The sequence below is a fragment of the Oncorhynchus keta genome, chromosome 29, assembly GCF_023373465.1.
Source record: "Oncorhynchus keta strain PuntledgeMale-10-30-2019 chromosome 29, Oket_V2, whole genome shotgun sequence".
Lineage (NCBI taxonomy): Eukaryota > Metazoa > Chordata > Actinopteri > Salmoniformes > Salmonidae > Oncorhynchus > Oncorhynchus keta.
In genome coordinates, this window is record NC_068449.1 from 49,578,958 (window position 1) to 49,600,943 (window position 21,986).

A 21,986-nucleotide genomic window follows, 5' to 3' on the forward strand; every position below is an offset into this window, starting at 1 on the left:
CACAAGCAGTTCGTGGCATTATACCTAAAGCAGACATATCCATTGGCTGCACTGTCGCATTAATATAAATCCCATACAGCCTCGCTTACAAATTCAAACACTGTAATGTAATCTCCACCTCGATGGAAATTATATAAATCCTCATTTCGTTTAATGATTTTTCATTTTGAGCGTCATTATTTCTATATAGCCGACACTTTCTCGTTCTGAACTTCTAACGCCAGCGGGGCGGGTGTGTCTTCGTGACAGCGCGCAGGAGGCTGCTCTCCAATTTGACAGCTCCAACCCAGTTCTACCTTCACCACTGCCTAAACATCAGCTATAATGCGGGTGTCAGCTATCGCTAGTTAACGCATGATCTGATTTAAGCTAGGCCTTAGTTTAGGAGATACCCTGCCAACCTGGTGAGCTTCCCCCTCGTCTTAAAGTGTAAGTCACTTTGGGTTTAATAACCTGTACAACTCTTCACTAAACACCCGTGGTCTGAAATAGCAGGGCCCTCTGCTATTCGCATATTCGCAGCTGAATTTCCCCAACTCTTGTTTGGTTCCCCTGCCTATCACATATGGTCTAAGAACAACTTATATGAATTTGTTATTTTCCAAGATTAAAATCAGTCTCCTGAATAAAAATATCTGGCTAGCTATAATTACATTTCCCCTTCAACTGTGGCTGCTGTGTCAACAACCGTGGGCTTTTCTGTTCCTATTGTCATACAATGGATGTTTTTCCACTCGCTACCTCTGCAAACCCATTCAAACGTGAGGCCTTCAATTAAATGTTGAAATCACCAATCTGTCTAGTCTACTACCTATGGACATTCTTTAGAGCTACCGTGACTATGTTCAGTTATTTGGAGCACATAGGAACATTTCAAACGATGTCGTTGTAGCCATTATATTCATATACCATCATTTCAAAACATTATGAATAGAGCAGATATTGTTTTGGGTAACTCAATTATAATACATCGAAAATTATTCTATGGGCCTATGTCCATCATTCTCAATGTGGCAACTACTCTGAACGCTTCGGGTAAGTGGTGGGTTGTTTGTGGTCATATGGCGCCATCTGTCAGTAAAATGTTAACATTACACATGTTTTTTTTATTTAACCTCTATTTAACTAGGCAAGTCAGTTAAAGAGCAAATTCTTATTTACAAAGACGGCCTACCCAGACCAAACCCGGACGATGCTGGGACAACTGTGCACCGTCCTATGGGACTCCCAATCACGGCCGGAAGTGATACAGCCTGGATTCGAACCAGGGACTGTAGTGACACCCCTTACACTAAGATGCAGGGCCTTATCCTCTTCTCTACTATTAACCAGTTATACAGAATTATCTTTCAGATGTGTTTTTATAAAAAAGAAAGTAACAGCTACAGTGAACAAACAAAACGGAATTATTCGAAAGATTTCACATTGCCATTCATTATACAGGTACTGAGTACTACTGTAGAGTTACATGAAGCATGAGGAGTCCTGACTTTCTAGTTACTAAGTCCATCTCAGCAATGACCATTTAAACCAAGGATTACTAGCAGTCAAATCCTTGCATCCTCCTCGATTCCTCACCTCTCTTCAAAGTGCATGGAAGTAGATGATCCAAGGTCTCTCCTCTAATGAGCTTTGAGAGGAATTTAGGAAAAAAAGAAGCAAGGATTTCACTGTTAGCAACATTTAGACAGCCCTTTTTCCGGTGGCAGCATCAATGCAAAGGCATACAATTGAACCGTTCCCAAATGTCCACTTTTATTAAAAGTCATAAAAGATTACACAACAAACAAACTGTGGAACAGTTTAGTAACTCTTGGTGGTCTCGTATGATTCGGGGAAGGGGACAGACATGTGGCCAGAGCCCATGACCAAGGGCAGGATCCCAGCGTTGGGCACCACGTTCCAGGACAGAGTCAGGGTGATGTTTTTGTTCGCCCTGGTGGAGAGATCATCACACAAAGGCCTTAAACATCGTAGAGGCCTTAAACATCGTAGAACATTCCACCAGAATTTCCATTCAAAAGACTGGAGACAAGTGGGAGAGGTGCCAAAAATGGTCCTATACTGCCCTCTGCTGCATACAAAGAGTGTAACTATTCAACATAATGTAGGACTAAAGGGAAATCAGATGAAATTGTACTTGTCTGATAGTTTACAGCATGTTTAAAAGGTGCGGCAAAATGATTATGTCAATGTGCCTTTTATACCTGCTGTAAACTGTATGTGACAAACTATTTGATTTGATTCAATAAAATGGCATCAAGAGCGATTCCACACCAATCAAAAACATGATTTGATATCATTAGGTTACTGGCAGCAGAATAAAAGTGAGAGGGTGAACAGAAGGCGCTTACCGAAGACCGTTTCCGTCATCGAAGAAGAAGTACTTAGACTTCATGTCTCTGAGGTTGAGCTTGGTGCTCTCTCCTCTCAGCACGATCTTATCCCACAGAACCACCTGGTTCAGGGCCTGGAAGAAAGCACAACACGTCACAGTTAAATATCACTAGTTGGCAGCCATGCATGTCACCTTCCTAGGTGGCCTGATCCCAGATCTGTATCTAATCTAATTGTATTTGTCACATGAGCAGAATTACAACAGACTTCACTGTGAAATGCTTTACTTTACGAGCCCTTTCCCAACAATGCAGCGTTAAAAAGCAAGAAACATTTACTAAAAATAAACACGGAAATAGTAACACAATTAAATAACAACGAGACTATATACAAGGTGTACCGGTATGGAGTCAATGTCAATGTGACAATCACGATAGATAATAAACAGAGTAGCAGCAGTGTGTGTGAACGTGTGTCTATGTGTGTGTGTGTGTGGGTAGAGTCCAGTAAGTGTGCATAGAGCTGGTGCAAGAGTCAGTGCAAAAAATAAATAAATCTATATTAAAAAAAAGTGTCAATACAAATAGTCCAGCAGGCTGCGGTAGCAGAGAGAACAGTCCATGACTAGGGACTACTGGGCCAGACACGCTACCCTCTGTAGCGTCTTACGGTGGGGTTGTCAAGCAATTGCCATACTAAGCAGTTGCCATACCAAGCGGTGATGCAGCCAGTCGAGATGCTCTCAATGGTGCAGCTGTAGAACTTTTTGAGGATCTGAGGAACCATGCCAAATCTTTTCAGCCTCCTGAGGGGGGAGAGGCGTTGTCGTGCTCTCTTCACCACTGTGTATCAAATTCCTATAGTCATAGTTTACATAGGACTATACAGCACAGACAGACCTGAGACCAACCCAGGCTACTTCTTAGGATACACCATTTATAAAAAGTCACCCATCAAACCATATTGCCTTCGTGGCTCCCACCAATTAAATGTGTGTGATCTGTAGAAGAACCAATGTGGCAACAGCGTGTGGCAACCAGCCTACCCAAGCCAAGAGGAGGAAGGTGTGATAATGACCCTACACCATAAAGGAAAGAGGTCAGTTCTTACATTGCTCCTGGTGGTGTAGAAGTATGACTATTCTGCTGCAATTCTATATATAGGGTCATGAACCTATAGGTCATCCCTTCAGATTGGCTTTCATCAAGTATAATTTGTGTGATCTGTTGTTGTGGCAACTACCAAAGCAAGCCAAGAAGAACGTAAGATAATGATAATTGATAGAACAACAGGAAAGAGAACAGGTCTGGGTTGTATTCATCACGCCGATTTTGCAACAGAAAGCGTTTCGTCGAAACGGAAAACATATCGCAATGAAAATTAGAGTTGGAAGAGTGCCTTGGTCCTTCTTTCTATCAGATCATTTCAGGTAGGTACCTCCCGGCTTGGTTCTTAAATGGTCAACCGTTCCCGTTGCAAGACGTAATGTATACACCCGTTGTAAGACACTTACGTTGCTCTTGGTGGCGTACTCGGCAGACAAGTAGAGGAAGAGCTGCTTGACGTTCCAGTCAAATATGGGCTTTATGTCAGCAGAGAGGTCAAAGGTGATGAACCCCAGGTCACTTCTCTCCCTGGGTCCTGTGAAGTCATCCACATTTTTCCTGTCAAATGGTAAAGGCCGACTTAGTTGTGTGCAGTGCATTGCATCCTATAATTATGCCAAGACATTTCTTTCACCACGTGGAACAATAAGCTGTAAAAAAAAAAACGTTTTTTGTCTTGGCTACACCATAGATATTAGTAGGCTACATTTACTTTATGGTTTCTGGCTGTACATTTAGGCAATGTTCTCTAGCTACACTTTGCACTGTGTGGCTTATAATAATAATAATAATAATAATAATAATATATGCCATTTAGCAGTTTTCTAGTTAATCTCATGCTTTTATTTTACAAAGCGACTTACAGTCATGTGTGCATACATTCTACGTATGGGTGGCCCCGGGGCAGAACCCATACCCTTGCGTTTTTACTGATCTCAGCTACACATGTTGCCATGCTCTACCAACTGAGCTACAGTTGGTACAGCTACTTGAATGGCATACCACAGTTCAGTGGGCAACAGCCAACTACCTACAATTCTACACATTTTGCCATGTGGTAAAAGGAAATGTGCAGTTTTCTAGTTAATCTCATGCTATTTTACATATGCCATGAGCCTGAGAGACAATGTTGCTGTTTAAAAGTAATGTCCTGCAAATCTACACGTAGCCACAGGGCAGAGAGATAAAATTGCAGTTTTATAGCTGATCTCATGGTATTCTACACATGTTGCCATGATACTGAGAGAACATGTTGCAGTTCTATAGCTGATCTCATGGTATTCTACACATGTTGCCATGATACTGAGAGAACATGTTGCAGTTCTATAGCTGATCTCATGGTATTCTACACATGTTGCCATGATACTGAGAGAACATGTTGCAGTTCTATAGCTGATCTCATGGTATTCTACACATGTTGCCATGATACTGAGAGAACATGTTGCAGTTCTATAGCTGATCTCATGGTATTCTATACATGTTGCCATGATACTGAGAGAACATGTTGCAGTTTTGCAGCTAATTTCCTGAAATTCAAAAAAACAAATTGTGCCATGGCTCACGATCTGTTCATGTGCTAATGGGGGGGTTGTAACTAGGGAAGTCAGTTAATAACAAGTTCTTATTTACAGCAAGGTCGGAAACATTTGATCTGCTGGCAGCTAGGTTACAGTTTGACAAAAATATACCGCGCTGACGTGCTGTTCAACTATTGGGTACAATGTTGCAAGCAGCAGCAGCTGGCATCCGGTAGCCAAAGACAAAAACAACGGTTGTTCATTGCTCAGGCAGTTTAATACACTGGTGTCTGTTAGATTGATTGGCGTCAATATTGCCATATGGATTCATTGATCACCTCGAGCTAGCATTAGTTAGCACCATTTTAAACACGCATACACCGAGCTAGCTATGTAGCCAATTGAGACCAATAACTGTTTATACGAATACAAATGTGATAGATCACGGAGTGAAATATATCTAAACCAAAACAAAGCATGTTCACTGTAGTTTAATAATAATAACTAGTCATCACTCACAGCATTACTCTCGAGACGTGGATATCCACCGGCACCCTCCGGTCTTTGAATGCCGTCGTGATAAAACAGCCAAACGTCAAAGCTGCCATCACGCTGAGCGAGAAGGCAAAGAGGGAATTTGCCCTCGACAACACTGTATTCATTTTGAAATACAATTATGTTACAGTTTCATACACAACGATGCGGAACACTTCTAGCTGCAAAAGCAGGAAGTGTAGTTTGACACAACGAAATACGAAACAGGATGGTTCATCCGTAATCGATGGAACATTAAAGTGAAACATTGCCCCCATGTGTTATGGAGGCGAACTACAGTTCACACGACCAGTAATGGCTAAGGAATTTCATGACAGTAGACAATTGACTGGATAATATAATTTTGAAGTAAAAGTACATGAGTCAAGATAATGTTAAACCTCAAGAGAAGAAATGTTCAACACATATTTTTGAACCTTTCTGAAGCATCACAACAAAATGGAACAAACCACAGGTCAACTAAGATTAAGGCCTGGGTTAGTTTTTTGTAACCACAGGTCACAGTCACAAAGGCCCTCAAAGGCCCTGGCTATAGCTGTACTGTATTCCCTGCCCTAGGACTGCTGGCAGAGTCTAAATGGCCCTAGGCCTGTATCCACAAAGCGTCTTACAGTAGGAGTGCTGATAGTGCTGATCTAGGTTCAGTGTTGCATTTTAGATCATAATGAATAAGAATACATGGATAGGAGGGGTCTAAGCCTAGATCTCCACTCCTACTCTGAGACACTGTATGACTATGGGCCCCAGTTGTCCCACAGGCAGGCAGGCAGCGCTACAATACAGCTGCTCTCTCCAGCTTATCCTATCTGGTCTCGACCCAGCTGCTGAGGGGAATGTCTGTGTCACTCTGGGCGGGCATATGACCCAGTACCAGAGTCAACACAACACAGATAGCCAGGCCCCCCATTTAAATTTCCAAAACATTAGCAGCCAGCCACCGACAGCCAGGCAAGACATAAGCAAGGATAGACAAGAAAGGAAGCAATGACTCCAAATGTGGATAGCCAGTCCTTTGGCACAGTACACTACTCCAATGTCTATCTCTCCATATTCGCTCTGTTTTGCGTCAAGCTCTTTGTCAAGATCAGCCTGAATATTCTCACCCACTTCTATGTGGTGAAGGGGAATCGGAAGGAGGCTGCCCGCATTGCAGAAGAGTTTTATGATTTTGGACAAGGGCACAGTAAGTTTCCGTGAAAGGCAACAGACTATTATTCTATAGTAGATGGTCATACACACACTTTCTACAGTAACGTGTGTGTATTAGGGTATTCCAGATTTCTAAAAGCTCTGTGTCTGTAACATGCCAGGCCAACTGTATCCAGTCTGCCCAGGAACTACTCAGCCTATCATTGTGGCCCAGGGACATTAGGAACACTTAGATACATTGTGTATTAGATATACTTTCTTCTTGATGTCTTTCAATGCTCTTTTCTTGCTGAGGTACTGGGGGAAAGCACTGCATTGTAACAACCGCACCTGGGATGAGGGGAAAGACCCAGAACCTTTGGCCTCATGACGACACGTTGGGTTGGCATGACAGAAGTCTCTGATCCAATATTTCTTCCGCCCTTGGCGTATTCCACGCACTGCAATCATCAAGTGATCTGATGGGATGACACAGGGAATGCACATTTTTGAGACTATGTCAAATTAATATATTCAATCCAGAGGTTTGCAGCTGTACATGTTTGTATAATTGCGCGTGCCCCTTGGATGGGGGGTCATACCTAGGAGCTGTGCCCTTATTAAAATGCCACACAATTCATAGACAGATTATATCGAAGCTGAGACTTGGCAGTTACAGCCTGTTGTCATACTCCACCTCGGTTACGCACAGCGACTGTCAGCCAGAAATGTTTTGAGCTGAACAGAAGCATGTTAGGGAGAGGTTAGAGAGGCTCTAGCTTTCCATCCCCAAGTACAACTAGTTTAACTAGTCTATTTGATTTGATAACCTGTAGTAGGGCTGTTCAATTATGGCTCTGGAGAGGCAAAATATTTATTAACTAGTTATTAAAATTCCCTTATTAATCAAAGACTATTTCAGACCAGGGACATCAGGTATGTAAACTCTCTGGTCAATCAATGACTGATCAATGAATTAACTACCAAGGAAAACCTGCATTATGTCCGTCCCTGAATTATTACCTGACAATTATGACCTTATAATGTGACCAATGACGTTATAAACAGCATGTGGGTTTTTCACTTGAATATTGCAATCAAATGATTGTTACACAAGCAACTAGGCATACTCAAAATAGCAAGTACTATATTCAACTCAAAGGTCAAACTTTAGTATTTCAAACCATGCATAATGAATCCTTAATGAACAGAACGGTTCCTAACCCTGAGCCCAGCGGGGGCAAAGGCAGTTCTGGTCCTTCTCTGCCTGTTCATGTTATTGTGGCGCTTGTCCTTGGCAGTGAAACGACAACAAGCCGAGCAACCAATCAGAGAGCAGGTCTTAGACTGGATCATGGTGCACTGTGGTGTGGGGACTGATAGCTGATGTAAACATGCCTGAAGTTCCGTCTGCAGAGAGCTCGAGCGAGCAGCAGCCAGAAAACACGTCGAGGAAAAGAACGTTAGAGAACACAGATGATTACACCGCAAAAAAGAAACCACGCTGTTGGGGTATTTTAACTAGCCAAGGTCAGTAGCGTTTTACGCACACACAATTGCGTATTTGCGCACTGGGTGAGTGCGTCTCGGACTGTCACAGTGCAATGTTATTATAGGACTCCTGTGCTGTTCGTGTCGAGTTTATTTGAGGTAGAGAGAGGGGTTGACATAGAAATGTTTCGTGAAAAAGGCACCTGTTCTGGAACATTCCTATAGGATCCAGCCTATTTAGGACTCTGTTATAACATGTGAAATGAAGCAAATTAATCAAACAAACGCCTTGGACACATCTGGTCAAATGGGTCCCTAGAGCAGTCGAGTGCTTATCCTACTGATGTGGATACAGATCCATACATCTTACATCATAACACAAATGCTTTTTAAATCGTATTTAACACATACTTTATTAGTATTATTACTAGGCCTATGTGTAGTAGTAGGCCTTAGGGTATGTGTATATTAAAGTTTAATAATGACTGGCCTACAACAGCTGAAGCTACCATGTACTCTCATGACTCTCACACAAGACAATAAGAGTATGACCTTTGAACTGGACTAAGCAGCAGCTTCAGACAATTAAACCTGTTTGTATCTCTTTATCAGCTGTATCCAATCTAAACTGTAGCTGGGTCACATTAGGGTTGTAACGGCTTGATTACTAATTGACTTTGACATCCAAATGTTTTAAATGCAATAGTTTGTTATTTAAGCAGTGTAAATAAACTGAAATACAGATTGCAGATATTATAGCCATTTCTGCTTCCTCCTGTTATTGCTTAGTGTGGCAAAGGGGAGCCTTAAACAAAAGCAAAAGTCACATGTTCAGTGCACTGTTGCAATATTCATGAGAGCTACCATTTTACCCTGCTAGAATAGAGACACCATGTGCTGTTTCGAATGAGCATAATGGGCTTCAGCCGCACCAGGCAACCAGCTATAGAGGATCTGGACTGTGGGAAACGTTGGCTAACCCAGCCAAGGAGAGAAAATAGAGAGAGGGGGATTCCAGGTTGCTGTTGTGACTGGAATTAACTACTTACTGTGGCTCTAACATGTGCTTCCTAAGAATAGCTTCCAAACTCTAATTATCTCTGCAACAGTGGTGGTCCTCAGTGGCACCTGTTGTTATGCTATGTATACCTTGAAAGAGGGGTCTCTGTTATTGTCCTTTCCCCCAAAAAAATATCTAGCAAAATGAATGTCAACAACAACAACAACAAAAAACAAAGATACAGTATTTTAGTTGTCCTATTCATCATAAAAGATAGTAGCAACAACAGGCCATTTCAGTGTACTACATGAGCTAGTCAGGTGATGCAGATGCACTTCCAAAGATGGCCGACACAGTCACAGCTCTGCCTGTGTGAGTCCATGCAATGACAAAAAGTCCCGTCAGTACAGTAACAGTACAGTAGGTGACAGGCGCCCTCTTCTCCTACAGGCAGCAACATGGGTATGTAGTATTGAATATTGCACTGCATTGCTGTGTGATGTTTATTTTATTTTAATTTCTTTATTTCACCTTTATTTAACCAGGTAGGCTAGTTGAGAGCAAGGTATCATTTGCAACTGCGACCTGGCCAAGATAAAGCAAAGCAGTTCGACACATACAACAACACAGAGTTACACATGGAATTAACAAACATACAATCAATAATACAGTAGAAAAATCTATATACAGCATGTGCAAATGAGGTAGGATTAAGAGAGGTAAGACAATAAATAGCGAAGTAATTACAATATAGCAATTAAACACTGGAATGGTAGAATGTGCAGAAGATGAATGTGCAAGTAGAGATACTGGGATGCAAAGTAGCAAGATAAATACATAAATACAGTATAGGGATGAGGTATATTAGATGGGCTATTTACAGATGAGCTATGTACAGGTGCAGTGATCTGTGAGCTGCTCTGACAGCTGGTGCTTAAAGCTAGTGAGGGAGGTAAGAGTTTCTAGCTTCAGTGATTCTTGCAGTTCGTTCCAGTCCTTGGCAGCAGAGAACTGGAAGGAGAGGCGTCCGAAGAAAGAATTGGCTTTGGGGTGACCAGTGAGATATACCTGCTGGTGCACGTGTTGCGGGTGGGTGCTGCTATGGTGACCAGTGAGCTGAGATAAGGCGGGGCTTTACCTAGCAGAGACTTGTAGATGACCTGGAGCCAGTGGGTTTGGCGACGAGTATGAAGCGAGGGCCAACCAACGAGAGCGTACAGGTCGCAATGGTGGGTAGTGTATGAGGCTTTGGTGACAAAATGGATGGCACTGTGGTAGACTGCATCCAATTTGTTGAGTAGAGTGTTGGAGGCTATTTTGTAAATGACATCGCCGAAGTCGAGGATCGGTAGGATAGTCAGTTTTACGAGGGTATGTTTGGCAGCATGAGTGAAGGATGCTTTGTTGCGAAATAGGAAGCCGATTCTAGATTTAATTTTGGATTGGAAATGTATAATGTGAGTCTGGAAGAAGAGTTTACAGTTTAACCAGACACCTAGGTATATGTAGTTGTCCACATATTCTAAGTCAGAACCGTCCAGAGTAGTGATGCTGGACGGGCGGGCAGGTGCGGACAGCGATCGGTCGAAGAGCATGCATTTAGTTTTACCTGCATTTAAGAGCAGTTGGAGGCCACAGAAGGAGAGTTGTATGGCATTGAAGCTCGTTTGGAGGTTTGTCAACACAGTGTCCAAAGAAGGGCCAGAGGTACAGAATGGTGTTGTCTGCGTAGAGGTGAATCAAAGAATCACCAGCAGTAAGATCGACATCATTGATGTATACAGAGAAGAGAGTCTGCCCGAGAATTGAACCCTGTGGCACCCTCATAGAGACTGCCAGAGGTCCGGACAACAGGCCCTCCGATGTGGAAGTATTGCTGACATTTTGTCATACTCAAGGCTCCCTCATAAAATAGACTCATATCTCAATAGGGTTTCACCTGAATAAAGGATTAATAAAATAATTAAATCAAAAAACACAAATATATTGTTCTCTGACGTGATTGGTAGTGTTGTTGGGTGTGTAGGGAGAGACTGAGCTATGCCTGCCAGATGTACAAGGCTATGCCTGTCGGTTGTACAAGGCTATGCCTGCCAGATGTACAAGGCTATGCCTGCCAGATGTACAAGGCCATGCCTGCCGGTTGTACAAGGCTATGCCTGCCGGTTGTACAAGGCCATGCCTACCAGATGTACAAGGCTATGCCTGTCGGTTGTACAAGGCTATGCCTGCCAGATGTACAAGGCTATGCCTGCCGGTTGTACAAGGCTATGCCTGCCAGATGTACAAGGCTATGCCTGCCAGATGTACAAGGCTATGCCTGCCAGATGTACAAGGCTATGCCTGCCGGTTGTACAAGGCTATGCCTGCCGGTTGTACAAGGCTATGCCTGCCAGATGTACAAGGCTATGCCTGCCAGATGTACAAGGCTATGCCTGCCAGATGTACAAGGCTATGCCTGCCGGTTGTACAAGGCTATGCCTGCCGGTTGTACAAGGCTATGCCTGCCAGATGTACAAGGCTATGCCTGCTGGTTGTACAAGGCTATGCCTGCTGGTTGTACAAGGCTATGCCTGCCGGTTGTACAAGGCTATGCCTGCTGGTTGTACAAGGCTATGCCTGCGGGTTGTACAAGGCTATGTCTGCGGGTTGTGCAAGGCTATGCCTGCGGGTTGTACAAGGCTATGCCAGCCGGTTGTACAAGGCTATGCCTGCCAGATGTACAAGGCTATGCCTGCCAGATGTACAAGGCTATGCCTGCCAGATGTACAAGGCTATGCCTGCCGGTTGTACAAGGCTATGCCTGCCGGTTGTACAAGGCTATGCCTGCCAGATGTACAAGGCTATGCCTGCCAGATGTACAAGGCTATGCCTGCCAGATGTACAAGACTATGCCTGCCGGTTATACAAGGCTATGCCTGCCGGTTGTACAAGGCTATGCCTGCCAGATGTACAAGGCTATGCCTGCCGGTCGTACAAGGCTATGCCTGCCGGTTGTACAAGGCTATGCCTGCCGGTTGTACAAGGCTATGCCTGCCGGTTGTACAAGGCTATGCCTGCCGGTTGAACAAGGCTATGCCTGCTGGTTGTACAAGGCTATGCCTGCCAGATGTACAAGGCTATGCCTGCCAGTTGTACAAGGCTATGCCTGCCAGATGTACAAGGCTATGCCTGCGGGTTGTACAAGGCTATGCCTGCCAGACGGCCTGCTTGGTCGAGCTACAGTTATATATAGCTCCATCCACACTGTAAGAGAGTGAAAATCTATCTAGCGCTTGGTGATATTAGTGACAGCTGTGACAACTGGGTTTCAATTTTCTGAACATATGAACATGGATAGTGGACTGGTACTACTGGCTTTTGGGAAGTAATTCTAGATTAGGATTACGGTAATGATTGAATACTAAGGATACCGACAGAGAGTGAAGGCTATGATGAATGCTGTCATTGTATCAGACTTGAATGGGAATGTGCTGGTTATATATATTTGTGGATGTGAGCATGAAGAGCTTGTATGATAGTGAAGGGCTGTCACTGTAAACATATGACTGTAATGTGTGTTGTTTTGGAGAGGCTCAGTGTTTTGTCTGTCCCTCTCCCAGGGTCATGGGCGGACCGGTCCCCTCTCCACGAGGCAGCGTGTCATGGCCGTCTCCTGGCCCTCAGGACCCTACTCTCACAGGTGAGTCACACACAGAGGGGCGGGGCACCACATCGCAAAGATTTCTGGTCAATTGTTTATACAGTGTTAAGACAGGGGGACTTTTTTGACACCTTTATATAAAATAAAATGCTGATGCTCTGTCTGTACGTCCCAGATAAGATACATATATGTTTGCCATTTTCCCTCGTAGTCAGATCTCCAAAAGTTTATTTGGGTAGTTCATCTGTAGATGCTCGACAGACTGTCAGTGATATTTCAATTATCTATCTACTAACTTTAGCGCTAATCCTAATCTTAACCCTTATCCTAAACCTAAACTCAACCCTAACCCTAGACCTAACCTTAACCCTCACTCTACACTATCTAGAAACTAAAAAGGCTTCTTCGCCGGTTCCCATAGGAGAACCCTTTGGAAAACCCATTTTTGCTTCCAGGTAAAAACCCTTTTGGTTCCAGGTAGAACTTGTTTTTTTACACAAAGGATTCTACATGGAACCCTAAAGAGTTCTACCTGGAACCAAAATGATTTATAGTATGGAGACAGCCTTAGAACCTTTTTGGAACTCTTTTTTTCTAAAGAGTGTAACCCGTATTGGAAACCTAACCGTAACCTTAGCAAGCAGCTGCTTCTCAACAGACAGTGTGTTGATAGTATGATCATCTGTAGAGCATTTACACAAAATAACGTGTCGGGAAAGTGAGGCCTATATAACGAATGCAAACATTTCTTGTTGTCATCCCAGGGTTACAACGCAAACATCCCTACCATAGACCATGTGACGCCGTTGCATGAGGCTTGCCTATCAGACCACGCGTCATGCGCCAAGGCGCTTGTCGCAGCTGGTGCCAATGTAAGTCATGACCAAACGGACGCACACACAAACACATCACGCTCCACGTCAGAACGAGACGTCATTATGCTGTGGCAGCAAATCCTCTTTTTACATTCCCCTTGACTTGACTTTGTTGTAACTTTATAACTTATAGGTAGGTACACATGGTTTTATGACAATGCTCCATCTATCTGATCAGGTAAATGCCACCACCATTGATGGGGTGACGCCACTGTTCAATGCCTGCTCAGCGGGCAGTGCCACCTGTACAGAGGTACTGCTGGAAAACGGTGCCAAGCCCCAGTCAGAGATGTGCCAGCCCTCGCCCATACACGAAGCCTCCAGCAAAGGTACTGCCATGGCTTGATAAGTGTGTCATACACATAGCTGTCACTTCACTGTGAGCTTTTGAAGTACTCTGGCTGTAATTTTGGTATATATTCTAAGATGAGAGTACTGAATGCGTTTCTGAATGAGAGTATCCTGGTAACACAGGGCGTATTGTGTGTAGGCAGAAGTGCTTGTCTGGAGGCGCTGATCACATGGGGAGCAGACGTGGACTATGATATTCCTCACCTGGGAACCCCCCTGTACATCGCCTGCATCTCCTCAGGACTCCAGTGCACACAGAAACTCCTCGAAGGAGGTCAGTAACTAACCAGACACTTTGGTCCTAGCTTCAAATGATCTCTTCCATTGAAATCAATGCATTTTTATTTATTTTATTTTTTACGGTTCATCCGTTTGTACTTTATTCCCCTTCTGTATTCTGCATTTAGTAAGGAAAGGTATGTCACGGGACATCGTTTTACCTGACGCAGTACTCACAAACATGAAGCGTGTTCAGTAGGGAGAATATATTGAAACTGAGTGAAACGGGAAGGAACTACACAAACGAGTCCCTTCAGATCATAGATTCATGTTTTCTGTTGCAAACCATTTTGCTACAGTGTGACCTATTGAACAAAACCAATGTTGTCTGGTTTGCTCCACAGGGGCCAATGTGCAGAAGGGCAGGTTCCTGGAGAGCCCGCTCCATGCAGCAGCTCAGAAGGACTGTCCTGAGATCATCAATGTGTTGTTAGAGTTTGGAGCGAACATTAACGCTAAAAACCTAGAGCTGAAGAGACCGGTGGAGTCAGCCCCACCTAACAGCTCAGCAGAGGAGACGTTACTGCTGCATGAAGGTAAGATTATGCTCAGTTCACATGGGAATATTAGCCTGATTCCAGATCAGTTTGTACTGTATAACAAACACATATGTTTGTTTTCATGCCAAACGTGTGGTCTGATCAGAAACCGATACTAAAGTGTCTTGATACTAATTCTGATCTGGGACCAGGTTAGGAAATATCCCCATTCAGCTAGTGGGAAGAAGTCAGAATCCCCTGTAAAACATTGGTATTTGGATTATAAAAGTGGATGATATTGAGGCTGTCTTGGATTAATCAGATAATCTCTATATCTCTTGCTCTCTCCCTCTTGTTTCTCTCTCTCTCTCTGCAGCAACACCTCAGTCACTATGTCAACTGTGTCGTCTCAGTGTCAGAGATTATATGGGTCGATCTCGACTACACCTCATCCCTCAGTTACACCTCCCCAACCCTCTCAAACGCTTCCTCCAGTACAGATAGAACACAACGCTCTCTGTCTGTCTGTCTGTCTGTCTGTCTGTCTGTCTGTCTGTCTGTCTGTCTGTCTGTCTGTCTGTCTGTCTGTCTGTCTGTCTGTCTGTCTGTTGCTCTCTCCCTTCCCCTCTCTGTTTCTCTCTGTCTTCCTCTCTCTTTCTCTTTCTAAATGAGAGAGCATCATCACAATAGAGGATATTATTTCTCCCACCCTCTCTCTTTCTCTCTGTTTCTCTCTCCGTCCATCTTTATCATCAAGGGAATGTTTTATTACTCACTGAACCTTGTTTCTTTTTAACCCAGAACCTCAAATGCACCGAATCCCTCCCATTCACTGACATCTGTTTCCACTCTTTCTCTGAAGCACCTACGTACAAGGTCATGTAAATATGTATATTCTGTTACATTGACCAAAACAACAACTCTTATGCTAATCAGATGTACTGTGAATAATATTGCATTTCAATTATTTTCTTATATAATATTAGCCAACTAATATATTAACGTGACCCGTATATGCATAACTCACTGAAAAATGTGCAGTATTTTGCCAAAACTCATTTCACATACCTCTCACCTGTTTCACTCTAATAAATAAGAATGTTATTCCATGATGTGGTTGTCTTGGAGATGATATTTCTGGCATGTTCCGGCTGTGGTTTAGTTCAGTCGTTTTTCAATCTATTTAGAAGATCCTTTTCCATGAATCAAAACTCAAATATATCCTGCTCACAAATGTTACATGTTTACATTGGTATCGTCTTCATGGTACAAAAACTAACATTTTGATATTTTCATGAACACATTTTATAAACTGCAATGGCAGTACAAACAAACTGTACATATGTCAATAAGTAAAACACAATCAATAAATACATATGTAAATAAATGCATTTGAAGATCATTTAAGTATAGGTGGAAAACTAATATCAATACATTATTTTTTTAAATGACAACACTCGTATAAATTATCTGAATAAATGTTTTTTTCATTAAGCAGAAGGAAGAAAACCTCTTGTCTTTAATGAATGTACCTACTTACCAATATACTGCATGTTGCGGTGATAAATAGTTTTCTACTTTAAGGCACAACCTTCAGGTATTACATTTTTTTAAATGATTAATTAGATCTATTCAGGTCTGTATTTCAAAAGCAAAATGATTCTCAACTATTGCCATTTTACCACAGCTTTCTGTTTAACATATAAGCTAGCTAGTCTTAGCAGGTTGTCACCCTGTCCGCCAAATTGTGATGGTAATAATGACTTGCATACAGAAGCTTGTCATCATTATGAAATCACTACAAATTCTGCAGTCAGGTGATGGCTACGAATGATTATGAAGGAGGCAACGCTGACGAGACTCAGAGGCATTCCAAAGCGTCGACCCCACCATAGAAGAGGAGTTTTAATCCTATGAATCAAGTGTCGTAACAGCTATTACACTTGCAAGTCCCTAGCCGTGTACAGTACCAACTACCTCCCCTTCTAGCTAGCCACTGTGATCCCTGGAGCAGTGCTGCGCAACTCAACAGGAATGACAGTCTTATGTACAATACAAGGACCTATTCACAAGTTAATTGACAACTTTACATGTCCACATCCTTTTTTGTTTGTTTGTTGGTCCAGCAGTCTTATACCTTCACAGTCAAACACAGTACTGCACAGACACCATGCTGCTAAGCTGTTTTAATGCGAACGCAATCACGTCCTACATCAATTATTTGACTGATTGATGCTAAGCTAAATAAAAAGCTAACGGGTACGTTTCTCTGTATTTGTTTGCTTTCATTCAACTACCACTGTAAGCCGACATCACCAACCGCTTTTGCTCTTGTGCATGTATGTGTGCGGGCTGGTTCCTGTAGCAGACAGAAAGGATGATGCAACATTGCGCAACGTTAAACCAACAGCAATACAACACAAATATGGTGTTCACCAATCAAATGAGGCTGGTGCTATGACCATGAGCACAATAACAATCACATAGCTCGTCGACTTGTCTGTGTAGTGATGTGCATGTGACAGTGTGTCTAAAACCAGACAGCCGTACTAGAATGGTCTCGCTCCTACATAGAAACTCTTTGTCCGTGTCTAAGTACGGCAACACGTTTTCTGTGAGAAGCTGTAACACTGATGACTGGATGACTTGTGCTGCACACATTGTAAAACCACATAGAAAAAGCACATAGTGGAGAGAAGGCATTTGAAGCATCCTTCCTCCCATCTCTCTTCTTTCCTTCTGGAACGTCCATCCCTTCTTCCTTCTTTCTCTCAGGAAGAGCAGGTGTCGGTCCTGACGTCGCCCTTTTACCGTCGTGTGACCTTGGCCTCGGAGGCTGACCAATCAAATGCTATTAGTCCTGTAGCCCATCCTCGTTGGCGAGGCTGGCTCTTAGAAGGGGTTGAGACGGACACCCGTCCCCAGAGGTGAGAAAGGGTTCACTTTGGCCCACATAAGGGCGTCGTTCAATGATATGGCCGATTTACCGTCCTCAAGGAAAAACACAGGGCCCTGAGTGAAGAAAGGAAAAACACAGCACTACTTTTATTCTTCTACCATTGACCTTATCACCATGGCCTGCAAAACAGTTTAAAGGTTGTAGCAACGTCATCTTTCTCCCCTTGACTCACCAGAGGAAGTGACTGAGACACACTTGAAGCAGAAAGGCACTTCAAATCGTCGCTGTGGATACAGCTTGAGCAGCAATTTACTGATTGCCACCCACATAGTGATTACCCACCACTAGGGGACTACAAATAGTAACCACTTATGGGTTATATATAGCATGGTCCTCTTTATAAGGGGTTAGAAAGCATGGCGGTTTCGGTCTGGGTTGCTGCTGAGCCCTTTGTTTCCCTGACCCAGATTAAGCCTAGTCCCTAACCAAATTCTGTGTCCTCCAAACTGTCCCTTTGTGACCAACGTATTTTTCTGAATACACTTTGATTCATTAATTGGTTGATTGCTTGAGGCTGACCTGGATCCTGAGTCCGGTAAAGCAGGAGACCTGGACGTCAGAGTGGCTGGGCAGGTTGGAGCCTGTGACATAGTCGGGCCCCTCCAGGCCCCTGAGTGGCTCCTCCTGGAGCCTGTCTAGCAGACGGGCGTGCTCTGCCTTCTGGGCCTCTGACGGAGGGGTGTAGGGAGCCTCATCAGGACCCCTGGAGCTGGGTGGCATGGAGACAGAATCAAATGATTCAGACAGATAAACACTGGTGTGTTTTAATGGCAGACTTTGAACCTCAAACTGTCTTGAGTTTGCTAGTCCAATACTTGGACGTGATGACTAACGTATTTGCCAGGCCAGAGTAGAGTATATCAGAGTCATGGCTTGATAAGACAATTCTTCTACTCACTTGATGAGAGACTGCGTGCAGGCCATCCATGCCTCCAGCTCTACAGAGAGTTGCTCTATCTGTAAGGGAACAGACACCTCTCTCCTCTTCATCAACTGACTGGGGAGGAAGGTGAGAGGTCAGAGATAGGGCTTTTAAATTCAACATTGAATTGGTGATGTAGGTTCAACACAGACATTTAGAAAGTGCTTCATAATGTGTTTCTTTTGCATCTTACCTGGTGTACTCGTAAAGTGCAGGAACAATGCTGGAGTACTGTCTTCTGATGGCCAACAGTGCACCGATGTATCCAGATAGGATAAGCAGCTCACTTCGAGCTCTATAACACAGAAAGAACATCCAAGGTGAGAGGGCTGAGGACCAATCTACAGCAGCAGACGTTCTTCTCCAGAGTGTCTTACAGGAGCAATGAGGGTTAAGTGCCTTGCTCAAGGGCACATTGACAGATTTTTCACCTAGTCGGCTCAGGGATTCGAACCATAAACCTTTCGGATGCTGGCCCAACACTCTTAACCACTAGGCTACCTGCCTAGACCCAGGTGACGTTGTGTCACACATTCTGATTCCCGTTCACTTACTCAGTGAACTTGGCAAGTATGAGCCGGTCCGTTCTAATGTAACCCAGAAGGTCCAGGATAGGATGGACAGAGTCTACGGTCCAGTCAGAATCACTCAGCTGATCTTTGACGTGGGCGATGCCAACAAGCAGGGCTGCCTCGGGTTCTGGACTCATTAGATAGTACTTGACAGCGTTGAAAATGTCTCCCTCGCTGACAGCAGACTCAGCTAACCCCTGACACTCCTCCAGACTGGGAAGACCACACTGAAACAACACCACCAATTATTAACATGCATTTTATACTTCAATGTTGTTGTTGACATTGTCATGTCATATTGTCGATAGGTCTATTTCTATGTTCTTCTGTTTAAACAATTAGGGCCGGTTTCCTGGACCCAGTTTGGACTAAAAAGGATGCTCAATGGGGAATATTCCCGCTGAATTTCAGCACCAACTTTTTCATGGATTTGGTCTATCTCCGAGGAGCTCCCAGGGTAGAAGGCACACAGCTTGGCCAGCAGGACCTCGTTGTCTGGGATCATCTGGAGAAGGTCAGCCGCCAGGTCCCTGGGAAGGAGAAGGGTGGTGACATCAGTCTAGTTGTTAGATTGCAGAGGACACATCCACACATCCCTTTGAAAACCTAAGCAGTCTTTATGAATCCTTTATCGCAGTAAACATAGGGTTATGTTACATGAAACGTGTAATACCTGCTTCCAACTGATGGAAAGCTATGAGAGAAATGAGAGAATGGAGATGATAAACAAATGCACTTTATATATTCACAATCATATGGAGAATATATATATAACCTAGCCTGTGATGTTCATTAGCCCTCTCATGGAGAGTTGTAATTGGCTCTTACCAGGTGGGTGCGGTCATGAACTTCCTGGCTAGTAGCTCCAGGACGTAGTGAGTGGCCTGATTGGCAGATTCTCCCAACACCAGCCCTACACACACAGCCAGCTCCAGCTCATTACCCCGGATCAGACTGGCCATGGCTAGCTGTGGGGGACACACAACAACATGATAAGTTATGCATCTACTAAATATGCCCATTTATGTTCACATTCATAGGCATTAGTGCTCTGTAGGTTTTTTCTCCAGCCCTACACGTAAATACCTGATTCAGCCAATCAAGGGCCAGAGGCCGCTGATTAGTAGAACCGGGTGTATTGGGAGTATGCAGGAGGGTAGCTTTAGGTTTCAGGTGCACAACTAGCATGCGCAACAGTGAATGTTATGTGTGTATTTCAAGACAACATACAGAGAGGATCATATACGTAACCTTTGACGCCATCATGTCCTGTCTGTGTGTTTACCTCAGTGTTGTCCACAGCCAGGTGACAGCAGGCCGCCAGCACAGCACGGCCATCTTGGAAATACCACTCTGCTAGCTCCTTACATGCACAGTGCAGTAGCCTGGAACAACAGAGATTACACTTCACCCTCACAAGCCTGGGGTCACGAGGGAATATTCAGTTGCCCAGTATGGATGCAAGGCACCATGGACAGGATGGTGATTACGTATGCTGTGGAACACACCAACATTAGGCCAAATGGTGTATTTTCATGTGAAAAGGACACACCCGTTATATGCCTGTATGTCGTCGCTGTCTGTAGTGGTTGTATGGTTGATTACGGCGGTCTGAGGCACGTGGATGTTGCCTTCACAAGCTCCCTGTACAAGAACAAAGGTATGACGTACGACAGCAATTTGGCTGACTGAACCTTCATCAATCCAGACAAGTCAATTAACATGGTGGTATGTTGTTCTCTCTTTTAGAGAACAGGGGTTCCGATTGGAACCAATACATGTTTTATATTGTGTCACTTTGTTTTCTAACTATACAATTAATCGAAGGATGTCAATGTCGACATACCTGAGCCACTAGCAGCGCTTCGTTCAGTTGACCCCTGGCAGTAAAGAAGCTGACCAGCTTCCTCACGTCTCCCGTGGCGATGCAGTACGGGATGACATCGTGGTTTTCTTCCTGCATCAGCTGGTCGGCTCTTCTACGAGGACACATGCATTGAGCAAGGAAGTCAACAACCCCTGTTGTCGTTCTAATTGTAAGCCGCTCTGGATGAGAGCGTCTGCTAAATGGCTCAAATGTACACGTAACCATAAACATGCCTCTTGAATTGACAAACTAACTCAAAACATACCGTTGCATGAGTTTCTTCCAATACTTTATGGATACACCAGGGGCAACTGACAATGCCTTGTCCCACTGACAAATACAGAAAACATGACAGACATCATCATTATATACAGCAATTAATACTGTGATTGTTAATGGACACCCTTTATTGAGGGACATACTGTAATGCCGTATGACTCCATGTATTGTTCCTGATACACCCATAGTTGTTCTACACACAGAAAAAATATGATCTAGTACCAAAAATGGTTCTGCGGCTATCCCCATAGGAGAACCCTTTGAGTAACCCCTTTTGGTTCCAGGTAAAAACCCTTCTACACGGAACCCAAAAGGGTTCTACCTGGAAGCAAAAAGGGTTCTACCTATGGGGACAGCCACAGAACCCTTTTTCCCCTAAGAGTGTAGCCTAGGGCCTATAACAAAAATGTCCATTACCTCTCCCAGTTCCACCATGAGTTCACAGTATCTCTGGATCTGCCCCAGTCTTAGATGGATCTCTGCTGCGTCTCTCAGTCTCTCCTCTTTACTGGGAGCCCCGATCCCCCCGCCGAACTTAGACATCTTCACTATGGTCAATTCCTGGGCCTCAGACTACAGAACAGACACATTGAAATATGTACTGTAAGTGAATAGTCGTGAAACGT

At 43.8% G+C, this 21,986-nt stretch overlaps 3 protein-coding genes across 7 annotated transcripts in view; 1 reads left to right on the forward strand and 2 right to left on the reverse strand.

Annotated features, from left to right (window-relative positions):
* Positions 1 to 1,730: 1,730 nt before the first annotated feature.
* LOC118363023 (signal peptidase complex subunit 3) lies at positions 1,731 to 5,707 on the reverse strand. The gene is made up of 4 exons (XM_035743777.2): positions 5,480 to 5,707; positions 3,851 to 4,001; positions 2,355 to 2,470; positions 1,731 to 1,936 (listed from the first exon to the last, which is right to left on the reverse strand). Exons 1-4 carry the CDS (start codon positions 5,620 to 5,622, stop codon positions 1,804 to 1,806), a joined length of 543 nt encoding a protein of 180 aa, XP_035599670.1. The 5' UTR covers positions 5,623 to 5,707; the 3' UTR covers positions 1,731 to 1,803.
* Positions 5,708 to 6,438: 731 nt separating this feature from the next.
* LOC118363024 (ankyrin repeat and SOCS box protein 5-like) lies at positions 6,439 to 16,148 on the forward strand. 2 transcript variants are annotated; one of them, XM_035743778.2, is made up of 7 exons: positions 6,439 to 6,698; positions 12,737 to 12,816; positions 13,542 to 13,649; positions 13,831 to 13,981; positions 14,143 to 14,277; positions 14,627 to 14,818; positions 15,138 to 16,148. In XM_035743778.2, exons 1-7 carry the CDS (start codon positions 6,500 to 6,502, stop codon positions 15,263 to 15,265), a joined length of 993 nt encoding a protein of 330 aa, XP_035599671.2. In that variant the 5' UTR covers positions 6,439 to 6,499; the 3' UTR covers positions 15,266 to 16,148. The 2 variants fall into 2 exon arrangements, with proteins under 2 accessions (XP_035599671.2, XP_035599672.1); XM_035743779.2 differs by lacking the exon at positions 6,439 to 6,698 and adding an exon at positions 7,945 to 8,173.
* Positions 16,149 to 16,932: 784 nt separating this feature from the next.
* The window catches only part of LOC118361867 (WD repeat-containing protein 17-like), a 51,793-nt gene continuing 46,739 nt past the window's right edge, over positions 16,933 to 21,986 (reverse strand). For 3 of the 4 annotated variants that reach the window (XM_052486700.1, XM_052486698.1, XM_052486697.1), the window contains exons 16-28: positions 21,778 to 21,933; positions 21,347 to 21,411; positions 21,061 to 21,193; positions 20,767 to 20,858; positions 20,500 to 20,599; positions 20,043 to 20,182; positions 19,888 to 19,908; positions 19,633 to 19,744; positions 19,197 to 19,441; positions 18,836 to 18,937; positions 18,619 to 18,717; positions 18,240 to 18,429; positions 16,933 to 17,773 (exon numbers count right to left, since the gene is read on the reverse strand). In XM_052486700.1, coding sequence (XP_052342660.1) covers positions 17,654 to 17,773; positions 18,240 to 18,429; positions 18,619 to 18,717; positions 18,836 to 18,937; positions 19,197 to 19,441; positions 19,633 to 19,744; positions 19,888 to 19,908; positions 20,043 to 20,182; positions 20,500 to 20,599; positions 20,767 to 20,858; positions 21,061 to 21,193; positions 21,347 to 21,411; positions 21,778 to 21,933 — 1,575 coding nt within the window. In that variant the 3' untranslated portion in view covers positions 16,933 to 17,653. The remainder of the gene's footprint in view (positions 17,774 to 18,239; positions 18,430 to 18,618; positions 18,718 to 18,835; positions 18,938 to 19,196; positions 19,442 to 19,632; positions 19,745 to 19,887; positions 19,909 to 20,042; positions 20,183 to 20,499; positions 20,600 to 20,766; positions 20,859 to 21,060; positions 21,194 to 21,346; positions 21,412 to 21,777; positions 21,934 to 21,986) is intronic. The other variant, XM_052486699.1, reaches the window with a different exon arrangement.